The 14852-nt window shown below is 54.8% G+C and overlaps 8 protein-coding genes across 8 annotated transcripts; 4 read left to right on the forward strand and 4 right to left on the reverse strand.

Annotated features, from left to right (window-relative positions):
* Window positions 1-346: 346 nt before the first annotated feature.
* Window positions 347-2192, forward strand: A1O7_05761 (uncharacterized protein; the record flags this gene model as incomplete). The annotated part of the gene is made up of 4 exons (XM_007759769.1): window positions 347-561; window positions 622-1596; window positions 1646-1676; window positions 1809-2192. The coding sequence occupies 4 exons, from the start codon at window positions 347-349 to the stop codon at window positions 2190-2192; spliced, it is 1605 nt and encodes a 534-aa protein (XP_007757959.1).
* An 818-nt stretch (window positions 2193-3010) lies between these two features.
* Window positions 3011-4832, forward strand: A1O7_05762 (uncharacterized protein; the record flags this gene model as incomplete). The annotated part of the gene is made up of 3 exons (XM_007759770.1): window positions 3011-4197; window positions 4254-4384; window positions 4441-4832. The coding sequence occupies 3 exons, from the start codon at window positions 3011-3013 to the stop codon at window positions 4830-4832; spliced, it is 1710 nt and encodes a 569-aa protein (XP_007757960.1).
* A 99-nt stretch (window positions 4833-4931) lies between these two features.
* On the reverse strand, window positions 4932-6074 carry A1O7_05763 (uncharacterized protein; the record flags this gene model as incomplete). Its single annotated transcript, XM_007759771.1, has 1 exon — window positions 4932-6074. One exon carries the CDS (start codon window positions 6072-6074, stop codon window positions 4932-4934), a length of 1143 nt encoding a protein of 380 aa, XP_007757961.1.
* Window positions 6075-6417: 343 nt separating this feature from the next.
* Window positions 6418-7413, reverse strand: A1O7_05764 (uncharacterized protein; the record flags this gene model as incomplete). The annotated part of the gene is made up of 1 exon (XM_007759772.1): window positions 6418-7413. One exon carries the CDS (start codon window positions 7411-7413, stop codon window positions 6418-6420), a length of 996 nt encoding a protein of 331 aa, XP_007757962.1.
* Window positions 7414-7658: 245 nt separating this feature from the next.
* A1O7_05765 (ornithine carbamoyltransferase) lies at window positions 7659-8705 on the forward strand (the record flags this gene model as incomplete). Its single annotated transcript, XM_007759773.1, has 1 exon — window positions 7659-8705. The coding sequence occupies one exon, from the start codon at window positions 7659-7661 to the stop codon at window positions 8703-8705; it is 1047 nt and encodes a 348-aa protein (XP_007757963.1).
* A 526-nt stretch (window positions 8706-9231) lies between these two features.
* A1O7_05766 (uncharacterized protein) lies at window positions 9232-10464 on the forward strand (the record flags this gene model as incomplete). The annotated part of the gene is made up of 1 exon (XM_007759774.1): window positions 9232-10464. The coding sequence occupies one exon, from the start codon at window positions 9232-9234 to the stop codon at window positions 10462-10464; it is 1233 nt and encodes a 410-aa protein (XP_007757964.1).
* Window positions 10465-10676: 212 nt separating this feature from the next.
* On the reverse strand, window positions 10677-11079 carry A1O7_05767 (uncharacterized protein; the record flags this gene model as incomplete). Its single annotated transcript, XM_007759775.1, has 2 exons — window positions 10677-10853; window positions 10933-11079. The coding sequence occupies 2 exons, from the start codon at window positions 11077-11079 to the stop codon at window positions 10677-10679; spliced, it is 324 nt and encodes a 107-aa protein (XP_007757965.1).
* A 1539-nt stretch (window positions 11080-12618) lies between these two features.
* A1O7_05768 (uncharacterized protein) lies at window positions 12619-13788 on the reverse strand (the record flags this gene model as incomplete). Its single annotated transcript, XM_007759776.1, has 5 exons — window positions 12619-12795; window positions 12859-12974; window positions 13026-13129; window positions 13179-13365; window positions 13500-13788. 5 exons carry the CDS (start codon window positions 13786-13788, stop codon window positions 12619-12621), a joined length of 873 nt encoding a protein of 290 aa, XP_007757966.1.
* Window positions 13789-14852: the final 1064 nt, after the last annotated feature.

Genomic DNA, 14852 nt, shown 5'->3' on the forward strand with positions numbered 1-14852 from the left:
GAAGGTCCGCTTCCAGCAGCATGTCGCATGGATGGTTTCCGTCTGACGCTTCGGGTCCCGTTGCCGTTGGGGCCAGCGGTACGTGGGGCCGAGTGGTAGGAAATGGGTCTGACACGACCGTTATTTCCCTTTAGCTACTTCGGCACCCCGTTCGCGCAGGCTTAGTGCAAGGAGATCCACCAGATCACATCTCTCCTTGATGCGGGGTTTGCTGCGCAGATCGACCCGGGGTTTGCTGTCCTTTATACCACGTTCTCCGGCGCATCTCGCAACGATCTGTTTTCTCATGGAAATTTGTATAGACGCAGCAACTCCGAGGGTGACCGACTCGAGCACCGACGCGGTCATGGCGGAGAAAGAAGCATCGATCGCGACTCCCAGCCTGGAACTATCGCCTCAATCGACAGAGCAGTCACGCGTCGACGATGAACCCAATCTGTGGAAGTCTATCAAGAAATGGCCGCGCATGCTAGGATATTCATTTGGCTTAGCGTCGGGCATCTTGCTCTACGGGTTTGACACGTCCATCGTGGGAAATGTCTCTGCGATACCTGAATTCCAGTAAGTCACCCGAGTTCCGACCCTCGTCTGTCCCTTGTGCGCAACGTTAATCCCGACCAGAGGCGACTACGGTCGCAAACTGGATGACCGATACATCATCCCTTCGATGTGGATGGGCTTGTGGAACGCGATAAGTCCGATCGGCATCATGATAGGCAGCATAATGGCCGGCTGGCTGCAGGATCGAGTGGGCCGACGTCTGTCGCTTGGGCTCAGCAGTGTCCTATCAGCTGCGGGTGTCGCGGCAGTGTTCTCCTCTCAGTTCCTGGACGACTTGGAGTCACGCAGAGGCGCCTTTCTTGCCGCTAAACTGATCATGGGACTGGCCATAGGAGGCGTCCTCTGCACCACTCAGACGTACCTCAGCGAGATTCTCCCGCCAAAGCTGAGAGGGTCGGTCATGGCTTTCTTCCCTGTCTTCACACTTCTCGGCCAGCTGATCGGCGCGGTTGTCGTCTATGCCTCGCTGGATCTTCCAGGGAAGCGGCCGTACACCACTCCCATGATTGCACAATGGCCGTTTTCCGCTGTTCCGCTCGTGATAGCGATAGTATTGCCAGAAAGTCCAGCGTACCTCTTGCGCAAGAGGAAGTTCGACAAAGCATTCAAGGCACAGCGACGGCTCGACAGTGCCAAGACAGACACACAAAGAAACATCGACAATCTGCTGTTTGCATTGCAAAAGGAGGAGGAACAGGACAGACACGACCGGGCGACTTACCTGGAATGCTTCCGGGGGACAAATCTGCGGCGCACCCTGATTGTGATATTCGCAAATCTCTTGCCTCAGCTGTTCGGACTGTCCTTGCTTTCTGACGCGAGCTACTTCATCCAAGTGGTTGGCATGAGTGCGCACAATGCTCTTCTGTTCCTTCAGCTCGGTGTCGCTCTGGGGCTGGTGGCCAACATTGTCAGCATGTGGATGGTTACCAAAGTTGGACGCCGGCCCCTCGGTATGACTACCCTGGCTATCAGCATCCTCTTGTGGGGCGCCATGGGGATTGCCGGCATTTTCGACGGCGTGGTGGTAATATGGTATGAGCGGCCTCGTGCTCCCTTGTGCGCCTTTGCTGATTCCGCGCAGGTATACTGCAGTCACCATGATGGTCATTATCGTGAGTATCCCGTCTCGGATGACCCCATGTTTGGTCCCACGTGGCAGTTCCCAGGTTGTAACTTTTTAAGCTTCAGTCCGGGCCGGCTCGGCCTGGGGATAGAGAAAGATCCATGCTAACACACATACCTAGATTGTCGTCGGAGTTGGAATCTGGCCCGTCGCCTATGTCGTCGGCGCCGAAACATCCTCACTTCGCCTGCGCGCAAAAACCCAAGGCATAGGCTGGTTCAGTGGCGCCTTCGCCCAGGGCGCATTTGGCATCAGTCTGCCTTATGCGTACAATATCGACGAGGGCGATCTAAGAGCCAAAACCGGCTTTATCATTGCCGGCTTCACCATCATAGCCCTGGGGCTTACTTGGCTGTTTGTGCCAGAAATGAAGGAGCGGACCACCGCAGAGATCGACACCATGTTTGAGCGTCGCTTGCCGGCCAGGCAGTTCAAGCATTGGAGAGGTACAGTCGCCGGACCTGGCCACGACAACCCTTTTGGGTCGGAAGCCCATCTCGCCTAACATAGAGCGCATCCTGCCCACTGTAGAATGTGGTTATAACATAATGTCATTCACTCACCAGGTGTTTAGGTCAGCAATTCCGTCGGAAACATCCCGTCTTATGAGATTCGCACCACTCGCTCCGGGTGGATGCCGTGTGGAGGCACCAAAGGGACGCCCTGCTTTGTCAGTCCTAACGTAATAGTCGCACATAGCACATACGTGGTACTGTACTCGTACATATCCGAATGGCGGCAGAAGTGTCACCCGACTTGATTCGGGTAGTGCATGCACCCCGATAACATGGACTTCCCGGTGCGAAGCTTCCCCAGATCTCAGGTCAAAGCACATACAGAGACAGTACCAGCTCTGTGCAATCTGCTTGTGTACTGTACTACACAGGGAGCAACCTCGGCTGTGGCCCCAGATCTCAGGCCTTCACGGCTAAGGGTGCTGGGCCCCCCTCCCACAACCCCTCACTCCACAAATCCAGCACGGTTCCACAGACAACACAGCCATCACAGGGCCAGGCCTGAGACGCCGAGTATCCATCGCCCGGACTAGTCAGCTTACTTTGACTCATTTGTCGAATACGACCGTTGGGTAGGCGAATCAGCACGCATCAAGCAGCGGTCTCGACAGATGCACTCGTCAACAGCTCCAAGTCACGCGAGGTATCATAAACTCGGTCCTCAGTAGCTATAAGAAGCGACACATCTACCCGGTGGGCGGCCTCCGCCTTGACCTTCGAACTGCAAGGAATCCTTCCTCCCGGGCTACCCCATCGCACACCTCAAATACTACTTGCCGCGTCTGGTTCTGGTTCCCCACGGCACAAAATGGCCGACACGAACATCAACCCGTCCGTCGGGGCCATCGTGCACAGCGATGTCCTCGTCATCGGCGCCGGCTTCAGCGGCATCTCCATGCTGTACCGACTGCGCAAAGCCGGGTTCAACACCAAGGTCTTCGAGTCTGGCGGTGACTTCGGCGGCGTGTGGTACTGGAATCGATACCCCGGCGCGAGGGTCGACTCGGAGTGGCCCTACTACCAGCTGAACATCCCGGAGGTGTACCGCGACTGGGAGTTCTCGGAGAAGTTCCCCGGCCACAAGGAGATCCGGGCGTACTGCGCACACGTGGACAAGGTCCTGAACCTGCGCAAGGACGTGCAATTCAACGCCCACGTCGTGGACGCGCGGTACAGCGCGGAAGAGGGCCAATGGACGGTCAAGACGCAGCAGGGCCACATCGCCAAGAGCAAGTACTTGGTCCTGTGCACGGGCCTGCTGCACCGGCGGCATATCCCGGACTTCCCAGGCCTGACGTCCTACAAGGGGGTGGTCCATCACACGGGCTTCTGGCCCGAGGACATGAGCGTCAAGGGCAAGAAGGTCGGCTTGATCGGCGCGGGCGCCACGGCCGTGCAGGTCGTGCAGGAGCTGGCCAAGGAGGCGGATCAGCTTACCGTCTTCATGCGCCGGCCGAGTCTGTGCTTGCCGATGGGCCAGCGGCCCGTGGGGTCCGACGAGCAGAAGGGGTGGAAGGCGTATTTCCAGACGCTTTTCAAGGCAGGTCGCCAGTCGAGAGCCGGGTTCCCGGGTTCGGTTGAGGAGGTCGGTGTGTTCGACGTGTCTGAGGAAGAGAGGCTGCGACACCTCGAAGACATTTGGGCGAGAGGCGGGTTCAACTACCTTATGTGCAATTACAACAACGTGGTCCTGGACAAGGAGGCCAACAAAGTGGTGTACGACTTCTGGGCCAACAAGATCAGCCAGCGGATCAAGGACCCGAAGAAGACGGAGCTCATGGTCCCCAAGGAGGCGCCCTATTACTTTGGCACGAAACGAAGCCCACTCGAGCAAGATTACTACGAGATGCTGGATCGGCCGAACGTCGACATTGTCAACTTGAACGAGACGCCCCTGAAGACCTTCAACGAGACTGGCATGCTCTTGGAGGACGGCAAACAGCTAGACTTTGACGTCGTCGTCCTTGCCACGGGGTTTGATTCGTTTTCTGGATCGTGAGTTTTGACAGCAAGCGAGGATTGTATGTTATGGCTAACAACTACCCCACCAGGTTAACGCAAATGGGCCTCAAGAACAGAGACGGCATGGATATCAAAGACGTCTGGCGGGACGGCATCCGCACATACCTGGGCATGACGTTCAATGGGTTCCCCAACTGCTTTATGGTGTACACTCCCCATGGTGCGTCATTGACCCCTTTTGCTTCTGATGGGTGGAAATGGCTAACCGTCTCGCAGCCCCGACCGCTCTGTCCAATGGTCCTACCATCATCGAAGCACAGGCCGATTTCATCCTCGCGGCGATTGAAAAGCTTGAAAAGGAGGGCGCGAAAAGTATAGAGCCCAACAGAGATGCCGAGGACGAGTGGGATAACATGATCGACGCGATGAACAAGCATACGCTCTTCCCGTTTACGAATTCGTGGTGGAACGGGGCCAACATCCCGGGGAAGCGGATCCAAATCGTCACGCACCCGGGTGGTATTCAGATGTATGAGGCCCAATGCCGAGAGAAGCTGGACGGCTGGAAGGGCTTCACCGTCGAGCATAATAAGAACGGCGCGGCTGAAGAAAATGGGGTTGCAAAGGAGAACGGCGTGGCCACGGAGAATGGCATAGCGGCCCACTGATGGACACATCTAAATGCCCCGAACCGAGCCAGCACAGCTCGTGGCTCTGTATAAAATTCTTTCGTGGTCTAAATAGTCACTTGCCGAAGATGGCAATGTTCAAGTCCAACACAAAACGGCCTTGATGGCCCTTCCTGATCTCGAATCCTCAAATGCCCTCGCATAGTCCTTGGCGTCATAGTACGACACTATCTCCTCGAGCGGGAACTTGCCTGCCCGCTGCTGCTCCATGAGGTAAGGGAGCATTTTGCTCGGGACGCAGTCGCCGCCAGCGCAACCGACATATTCTTGTCCTCGAAGTAGATGCTGCAGGATCTTGATGGGGACTGTCTTGTCCGGAGCAGTCAACCCGACCTGTGCAGCTCGGCCACGGACAGCCAAACACTCCATCATTGTTTCGATGACTTTTGCAGCCCCCGTGCAGTCGACGGCGTAGTTTACGCCATTTGGCACATGTTTTTTCACCTCTGCAACGACATCCGGGCAGTTGCCATCCACGATGTGAGTGGCGCCGAGGTTCTTCGCGACCTCTAATCGTTGGGCGCTGAGGTCCACGGCGATGATGGTGCCCGCGTTTTTCAGCTTGGCGGCCATCACGGCGCTCAGGCCGACGCTGCCGACGCCGAATACCGCCAGGCTCGAGCCCTCTTTCAGGTCGAGTGTGTTCAACACGCTGCCTACTCCTGTGGAGATCCCGCAGCCCAGAGGTGCGAACAATTTTAGGTCTGTGTCGCGTGGGACCTTTAACACGCAGGACTGATCCACCACGGCGTGTCGGGAGAAGGAACTCTGTCCGAAGAAACTGCTGAAACAAGGGGCCACGTCGCCTTTCATCCCCGTGTCCGCATCGATAGACATCGTCGTGCTTCCGTCGGATACTCTACAGCCGCCAAAGTTCCGAGGCATGCCTTGGTCACAGTAATTCGGGTGGCCAGCCACGCAATTCGGACATTTCTGGCACACGTTTATGCTCAGCAGGACTTTATCGTGTGGCGCCACATGGGAGACATCAGTTCCAATGGCGAGGACGACACCCGCTCCTTCGTGACCTAGTACTGCAGGGGTCGAAATGGGGAGCATGCCATCCATGCATGACAGATCGGTGTGGCAGATGCCCGTCGCATGTATTTCGACCAATACTTCATCTTTCTGGAGAGGGGACAGGTGGACCTTTTGCAGTTGCAAAGGAGCTTTGAGCGCTGGGAGCACTAATGCTTCAGTAGATGTCGGTGTGACCGCCATAGTTCCAAACAGCCCAATGCAATGTCGAAGAAGAGGTATTTTCTCGGATGCGCGCAAGTCAGTCCTAGTCCTCGTCCCATGGAGTTTGTGTAGAGCCCCCGTGAACCCCACATTGGGGTCACAATCTGGGGCAGAAGACATTCGGAAATTTGTCGTCACCGACACAACTTTACCGCGGGCTGAATTTCATGGCTCTGCCGACACGCATACCTGGGGCTTCTCATCTTGGTGCAGAATGCGTTGATAGGGCAATTGGCGACCATAGGAACTCGGACATCAAGAGACAAAAAACGGCGGGCCACTTGCCAAGCAAATCATCTTGTCTTGAGGCGGAGCCGCGTCTCTATCTCGACCCATCCAGTTTCGCTTTCAACTTCTTGATATGCGTCGGCGTCGTCTTGCAACATCCTCCGACAATTATCCCCTTCCACTTGCCTCGTCGCTGCACTTCCTTGACAACGTCATAGACCTGTTGCTCCCAGGGCGGTTCCTCGTGGCCGCTTCCCACCCATCTCTGCAGGGTCGTGTCATACACTTTCCCTCCGGCGCCATCTGGGTATATCACCAGTCGTGGAAGGGCTAAATCGTGTGCCTGAGCGGAGTCCTCAAAGCTCTGAATCAGGCCTGGCAACTTATGGACCTTCGTGCAGTTGATACCGATCGCGTACGGAGGTCGTTCTCCTTCTAACATGGTGGTCACTAATTCCTCGACTCCCGTCTCGTCAGGCAGTCTTTCATCATCATTGGGGAAGACGCAGGAGATCCAATACGGTTTATCGTTGATGATTTGCACCGCTTTCCTTGTTGCTCTCACTTCATCCAGCCGTGGTAGTGTCTCGATGGCGACGAGGTCTACTTCCTCCCGCTCCGGACTGTTTACAAAGCACGAGAGCCTCTTGGAGTGAAAGTCGAATAGGTCTTGTTCCGTCATGGATCCATATTGCCCACTGTACTCGGTGCTTGGGATCATGGTAGCACCGTAAGCTCCCAAGCTGAGAGCCACCAATCCTGCTCGTCCATTGAAAGCATCGCGAGCAACTCCCACTGCAGAGAGCATCAATCTTCGTGCCTCGTCTTCTTCAATGCCACTTCGGCTTGTGGTCTTGGTGTTTTTGAAGCCTAGAAAGCTGGCCTGATAAGTCGCTGTCAGGATGATGTCTGCTCCGGCGTCGGCAAAGTCTCGTTGGACTCTTTTCAGGGTCTCTACATTTTCGACCAGCAGGTGCGACGACCACAACGGAGTATTTGACGAGAATGTGACGCCGTGCTCATCTTCCAGTGTCGTGCCCAAACCGCCATCCAGCAACAGAGTTGGCTTGTCCAGTAACGACCTACTCATGATGTCGGTTCTGGGGATCACAGTTGATCTCGCCCGTAGTGCGATTGTGGCATTGTAGGGCTGACACCCCAGCGCGGAGATGGACGAACCAGAAGCTTCAATCTGCGGAGGTCGAAGCTGCACTCACTACTCACTGTGACTCAAAAATTACTGGCGAGGGTTGAAGAAATTTCTCCCCCTGCTTGAACTCTGAACGGCGATGCGTCCTGCACACTGGCAGGTCCATTACTAGGTCTCGCAGCAGCATGGCGGCCCTCAGATCGCTGAAGCGGTCACGACCCTTCCTCCAACAATATGCTCATGCTCGCTCGCTCTCGACTTCGGCCTCAAAATCTCCCCGTCACTTTCTGTCCATATCTGAACTCTCGCCCACCGAGCTGAGCACCCTAGTGAACAATGCGACGGCCTACAAACACTCGGCACTTCAGCCCACGTGGCCCCAGCGCAACGCGCTCTCGAACAAGACCATCGCGTTGCTTTTCTCCAAACTGTCCACCCGGACACGAGTATCCACGGAGGGCGCGGTCGTCGCAATGGGCGGGCACCCGATGTTCCTGGGAAAGAACGATATACAGCTGGGCGTGAACGAGTCACTCTACGACACCTCGGTCGTCATCTCCAGCATGGTGTCCGGCATCGTGGCCCGCGTGGGACCGCACGCGGACATTGCGAACCTCGCCAAGGACAGCTCCGTGCCGGTCATCAACGCGCTGTGCGACACGTACCACCCCATGCAGATCGTCGCCGACTTTGCAACGTTGACACAAGCGTTCGGGACGCCGGCCGAGAAACTGAACGGATTGAAGATCGCATGGGTGGGCGACGCCAACAATGTGTTATTTGACATGTGCATTGGCGCTCGGAAGTTGGGCATCGAAATGGCAGTTGCAACTCCCAAGGGGTACGAGATCCCCGCGAAGATCAAAGACGAGGTCGACGCCGCAGGACGGGGCACGATCTTTGAAACGAATACTCCGGAAGAAGCCATCAAGGGAGCAAACATCGTTGTGACGGACACGTGGATCTCCATGGGCCAGGAGTCCGAGAAGCAAAAGAGATTACAAGCGTTCGCGGGGTATCAGGTCACAGAGGAACTGGCAAAGAGAGGAGGGGCCGCTGAGGATTGGAAGTTCATGCACTGTTTGCCCCGACACCAGGAGGAGGTCAGTGACGAGGTATTCTATGGACCTAGATCGTTGGTCTTCCCCGAGGCGCAAAATCGGTTGTGGTCGGCCATTTCGACGATAGAGGCTTTTGTGGTCAATCGAGGCGAGATCAGGCCGCCGAAGTGAAAAAGAGGGTCTTGAATCTGTGTAACCAAGGTGGTCGAGACATTACGGGGAACGTATAGAGGACGAAGTACGATAGCTTAGAACTTGAGCCTCATGTTCCAGCATCATTATGAGCGACGACAGAGCACCATGGGGCTTTTGACAGGAAAATTGCATACTTCAGTGACATCTGTTTTCCTTGCTCTATCTCTAAGCTTGGCAAGGACCTCTTACGCAGGCAACGCACAACATCTGTACCATGAATCGTAGAGACACGAGTTGAGGGTAGGTCGAGCGGGAACACCACACCGCTTACTGTGTACATACCCCGAACTGCTCGTTGTCGGCAATATCACCTCCTATTGGCCAAGTCCAGAAGAGCACATGCCACACATGCCTCGGTCTTCGAACGTTCGAATGACCCCAGCTTTTGCAACACCGAACGACATCATCTCCCCACGCTTGGGTTCTGGCCTCCCTCCGTACACCGTCCTTACTTGAACATCACCTTGTCTATTCCGCGACAACTCAGCCGGTGGATCAAGCCATGTCTACGCAGTCTCCGACGACGCTCTCGCCCTCCTCATCCTTCGCCCCGGGCTCCCACCGCCGCAGCCACCCCAACCTCCAGCATCTCTCGCTCGCGCCCCTGACTCCCAAATATCCCATCGATCCAGCGGACTACGCTGCGTACTTTGACCCATCCACCTCGGAACTCCACACCTCGGCCTCGATATCGCAGATCGCGTCGCTTCCGTCCCCGGGCGGGATTCTGTCGAGGAGCGGCAACAACAGCGCGGCAAACTCGCGCGTGCAATCGCGAGCGAATTCGCGCACGCGGTTGCACAGGGCTAAGAAAAAGAATCAATCGTTTGTGACCATTCAGACGCCCGGCGGATACGGTGGCGCGTTGACGAGCGAGGGACTGGGCCACAGGTCTATCTCCGAGGAGGAGAAGGAGGGGGCGAAACGACTCGCGGCTCTCGCGAGTCCGAATACGCACTCTGCCTCGAATTATACGGGTCACGCGCTGTCGCTGCACAAGGCTGATTCCTCGTGGCTTATTCAGACGGGCCTCACGCTCACGGAGGGATCGCGGGAGTCAAAGGGCCAGAGCTGGATCTCCAAGCGCGACAGCTCGACCTCGCTAGCTACGCCGCTTGAGGAGCGTCCGTCTATGGCCTTTACAGGTATACGTTCCGGACGAAATACGCCTGGCAACTTGAGTAGGCGGGGCAGTTTCCAAGAGAAACGCCGCAGTCGGAGATCATTGGCCATGACACCCGTCCCGTCTACGACGCCGATGCTGGAAATGGATGCACCTGACTGGGCGGACGAACAGTCTCAGGCAGAAATTGCGGCGCAGTATCACGAGGACTTTGGCTATGATTTGTCAGATGTTGGTGATCCATATGGTGTTCTGGATTTTGAAGGACAATTCGACAGTGAAGATGAGGACGAGTTGAGGAGGAGCATCAAGGGGTATCGACTTGGCGCGTGGATGGACGGGCTTGTGGATGTGTTTTTGAGGTTAGAGGACGAGTTTCCGGGTAGTCAGCTGGATGCTACCAAGGCTGTGAGGGAGAAAGGGGAAGGCAAAGATCAGACTGGTGGTCCTGCTGCTTCTGCTTCTTCTGGTGCACCAAAAGATGCGGACTTGCACGCTGGACAGAGTGTCAGGTTTGACGACGCCGTGGAACCGCCGCCTGAAAGACCGAAGACTGTGTGGGATGACGTTGCCTGGTTTGGGCGAATGGTTGCCAGAACACTGCGGTCATAGCTCTTCTCCCAGGCGAGTTGACCACTCTCTCCTATCCAAGCTCTTGCCGGTTTGTTCGATTTTGAGCCTTCGCCAAAGTGCTTCAGGTGTCCCCCCTATTCTTATGACACAGTATCTCCCTGAGCGCCTTTGCTTACCTTGTAGAAGCAATGCATAGACCAATTCCATGCGCCACCTGTAGTTTGACGGCGAGGACCCGCATGGGCTAAGATTCAGTCCAACAGCTCCACGACAGCCACCTCACGCCGAGCTTTCTTGGCTAACTGGACTACGATGGTGACGTCCTCGTCATCCTGGCCATCAGCCTCGCGCTTGATTCCTGCGAGTTGTCTCAGGTTCGCCTCAGCCTTCTCCTGCTTGATCTTCACCTTTTCCGCCTTTCCTTCTGCCTGCCGTATCGGTCAGTGGAACGTTTGCTAGACGCATCGAGGTGACAAGATTAGGCATCCAAGCCAGAATGCCACTTACCTTCTGTTGGCGAATGAGCTCTAGCATCTCCGCCGGGGTCAGTGTCTCCTCCTCTCTTTCTTCCAGCGGGACTGGTTCCGGGGTTCGAGGAATGATACCCAAGGTTTGTAGTGCATCTGTAACGATCAGCTCCGCGGAGTGCGGCATAGAGGGACGTACTTTTGCTCCGATAGAAGAAGACGAACGTAGCCAACGGTTCCCTATCGATCGGGTCAGAGTGGGTGGAGTTCACATATGGGATTTGCTCCGCGTTTCTAAAACTGTGTAGTATGAGAGAATGATGCAGTAGCCACCGAGAGTATTGAGCGGTACCTGACTCCAATCTCCACTGCGCGGCCTTTCAAGGCGCTTTCTGGGATGTCGCTAGAGACGATAGGAGTAGCCCTATCATTTGCGACGCTGGGACGTTTCTGCTTCCGCCAGACATCAACCCGAATAATCCCCTTGCTGCCATACTTTGCCTTCAACTCTGCCATTGTCATTTTCGGGTCTTCATCAGCTGCAGCATAGTCAGCGCGTCAATTTGCAGGAAGCTCAATGGTTACTCACTGGCCCGAAAGTGGTGCCCAGCAAAAGCGATGTAGATGCGCCTCGAAGCCACACCTGCTCGTGTCACCCTCTTTTAATTTTAAAAAAGTGCCAGACTTTTGGTATTCCCCCCTTCGAGCTCTAGGTGAGCTTATATTGTGTCCATCGACCGATGTACGAAAGGAAATATGACTTGCACAGCCAAATGCTTGTTTCCCGCTCATTTTGTAGCCGGTCTCGAAGTTGGCGTCTGGAGTCGCTTCGACATATTTGAAGCAGTTCTCACTCTTCGCGGTTGACACCTTTCCCCCATAACCGACGCTCTGAGCGTTGTTGTCACCTTCAGGGTCAACCTGATCCTCTTCAGCAACGTCATACTCTCGAAGGACTTCGCCCGCGCTGGTGATAGTGACTTCGAAATTGCCAATGATGGCCATTTTGCCGGTATCGAAGGTGAGTCAGGCAGGTGAGATGAGTTGACTTAGGATTCAGAAAACACAAAGACTGGAGTGAAAGTGGGAGAGCGGAATTAAAAACGTGTCTCCGACTGACGGACAAGTAAGGCACGGGTCATTGGCACAAGAAGCACAGTGAAGAGCAAGCGAGGGAAAGGGAGGTAGAAGGAGCCTGCCAGTCGACTGAAACTCGTTCGCATGTGCGTGTCGATAATAGTGTGAAGAAAGCATGCTAGGTCTTTGATCAACCCCATCAATGGTTCCATGGTTCTTTCCGTCATGCTCTGATGAGTAAAGTACGAGCGTAGTGTCTGCTCCAGCCAGGCAGTTCCTCATTCCAACGCTTGTATTTCGCCCAAGCATGCCCCATCCTATTGCTAGCAGACACGGTTCTGAAACAGGAAGGATGAGACAAGCCTTGCGTCAAAGCCAGATCATGTTGTGGGAATTGAACATTGTTGCGAATCACAGGGCCGGTGTCGGCTGAGGAGATGAAGTCAGCGGGGGACAAAGAGGAATGGAAAGCCGTGAGCAACCTGCAGCGTCATTCTCATTTGGAAGTCCTTTCTCTACGTCTTGAAAAGCTTTCGAGCCTCCGAAACAGTGGTTTGTGTAGCGAAATTTTATGATCTGCAGCTCAGACAGTATGACTCTGCCTTCTCTGGCAATTCCAGCATCCGCGTTAATACTCTATCGCAGGTGGCTAATCATCTGTCAAGTCGATGACCTCCACCTTCTTGCGAACCCGGTTTTGTGGCACTGGGAGAATGGCCAGGTCGTCGTCCTCATCAGTTGCCTCTCTCTTAATGGTGTCAGATCGTGGCATGTCCAACTCGGCTTCCTCCTTCTTGACCTTTGCCTTCGTTGCTTCAAGCTCTGACTGCGACACAGGTCAGCAAACACAGATTCGTAGCTGTTTACTGTCCGGGACGACGGCGCGTACCTGCTGCCGGCGAATCAGCTCCAGCATTTCCGCAGGGCTCAGTGTAGCAGGGTCTCTCTCCTCCAACGGTATGGGCTCGGGCGTTCGGGGAAGGATGCCAAGGATCTGCAATGCATCTGCGACAAGTCAATAAGAGCTAACAAGACCCCAGCTTCGTGGCAACCTACTCTTACTTCTGTAAAGGAAAATGAAGGTCGCAAGCGGCCCCTCATCAAGGATCTCGCCGCGGTGTACCTTGACTGGGCTGTGCTTCGGTCGCGCGGATTGCAGGCTATGTCTCTTCGTCAGAGAGGCGTCCAGAAAGCATCGCAGTATCCTACCCAACACCAAGATCAAGCGCTTGACCCTTGATAGCCTTCTCCGGAATGGGTTCTTCATTCAGCGAGACCGGCTCAAACTCGTGAGCGAACCCCAGGTGCTTCTTCCGAGAGAATTCAACTCGGATGGAACCGATTTCGTCATATCTTGCTTTGATATCGTTGACTGCCGCATTCGGCATCTCGTCCGCTATATTCGTCAGTAAAGGACACTACCTAACATCGTTGACTTGCTCAATGAAAGTGTTGCCCATTTGAATGGTCGTATCTTCCACGTAGAGCCAGCCCCACTGCTTGAACCATCCCGACAACCGCTCCAGTCACCGTGTCGCAGGTGACGTGGCTCTACAATAGGTGCGAGAACCTTTTGCCCATCAACCCAGGTATTAAGTGACAAGTAATCGGCATTTCCGAACTCTTGACCCTCCTTTATCGAGTATCTGATCTCAAAGTTGGCACCAGGGACCGCTTCTATGTAGCACTTGACGATCTTGGTGGCATCAGACTGGTTTCCATGGTCGACACCAGCGTCGTCGTTGGCTGGTACAGCGTACTCCTGAAGAGCACTGCCGTTGCTGCTGATAGTAATCTCCACATTGTCAATGACAGCCATGTCTGAGGCGAGATAGAGAAGTGAAATAAAGTGTATAGAGTGAGAAGTTCAACTGAGAATCGGACCGTAATGGTCAGAAACACAAGAGTGAAGGAGAAATGGATTTGCTTCTGAGACAGGCTGACCACGTACCTGTCCGCGGCTTCTAGCAGAGGATGAGGCAGTAGCGATACAGTGCTCGTTCCATAAGAGGAAGTCGCGCCACTGGCTCATCCTGTAAATTGCTCTCTTGCACGTTGCAGCATGTCTGCCATCCCAGCAGCCACCTCCGTCTGTAACAACTTTGCGGAGGTGTCCTTCATGTATCTTCCAGCCCGGTTGTCGTTGCTCAGCCAACTACGCGTTGTAGCTGAGACGATGGAAGGGTCTATATCATGATCTCACAAGGACCCCAGTTGACATTGACATCTTATCGCAGGGTAAGCTCGAGTGCCCGGCGAATTCGTATTGTTGGCGGACAATTGATGGACGTATCGGCATGATCACCATTTATGCACCCTCCTGCCCTGCCCATCTTCTGGGTGCGGGTTGATCCAGTAGCGTAACTGAAATCTCGCTCGAGGAGTCACTTCGACGTACTTGACAGCTTTTGGGAGATAGAGCATCAGCCATCTCGGTGCTGAACCCCTGGGTAATATTCCCGGGGCACGTCGTCCTAAGTGAGGCTCTCGCCGCCACTTCAGACGGTGATCTTGCCTTTGTCAATGACACCATGTGCAGGAAAGGAAGTAGACAATCTAGCGGCAAGAGTCGCGGTGGAAGGTGGGTGGCCGGTAGATTGAGGTGACAATGAGCTCGTAGGAGCTAAATGCATGGCAATTGTTGGATCGCAGAATCTTCGAGGCATGACTTAAGCGCAGCATTGAAGATAGCCATAACGATAACGCGCCCGAACCTGCGACCGCCTCTTTGTATGGAAACTCGTGCCGAGGCCTGACCAAACCGTGTGCGGTCTGTCCCATCAGCTGATAGTTTAATCTCTCGATACTTATTGTCTCATATAAGGCTGGCTTTTCGCTGTAGCTCCGATTTGTGTCCCCAGTGCCCGCAGGTTCGAAGCTGAC

This window comes from Cladophialophora yegresii, assembly GCF_000585515.1.
Source record: "Cladophialophora yegresii CBS 114405 chromosome Unknown aczIN-supercont1.4, whole genome shotgun sequence".
Lineage (NCBI taxonomy): Eukaryota > Fungi > Ascomycota > Eurotiomycetes > Chaetothyriales > Herpotrichiellaceae > Cladophialophora > Cladophialophora yegresii.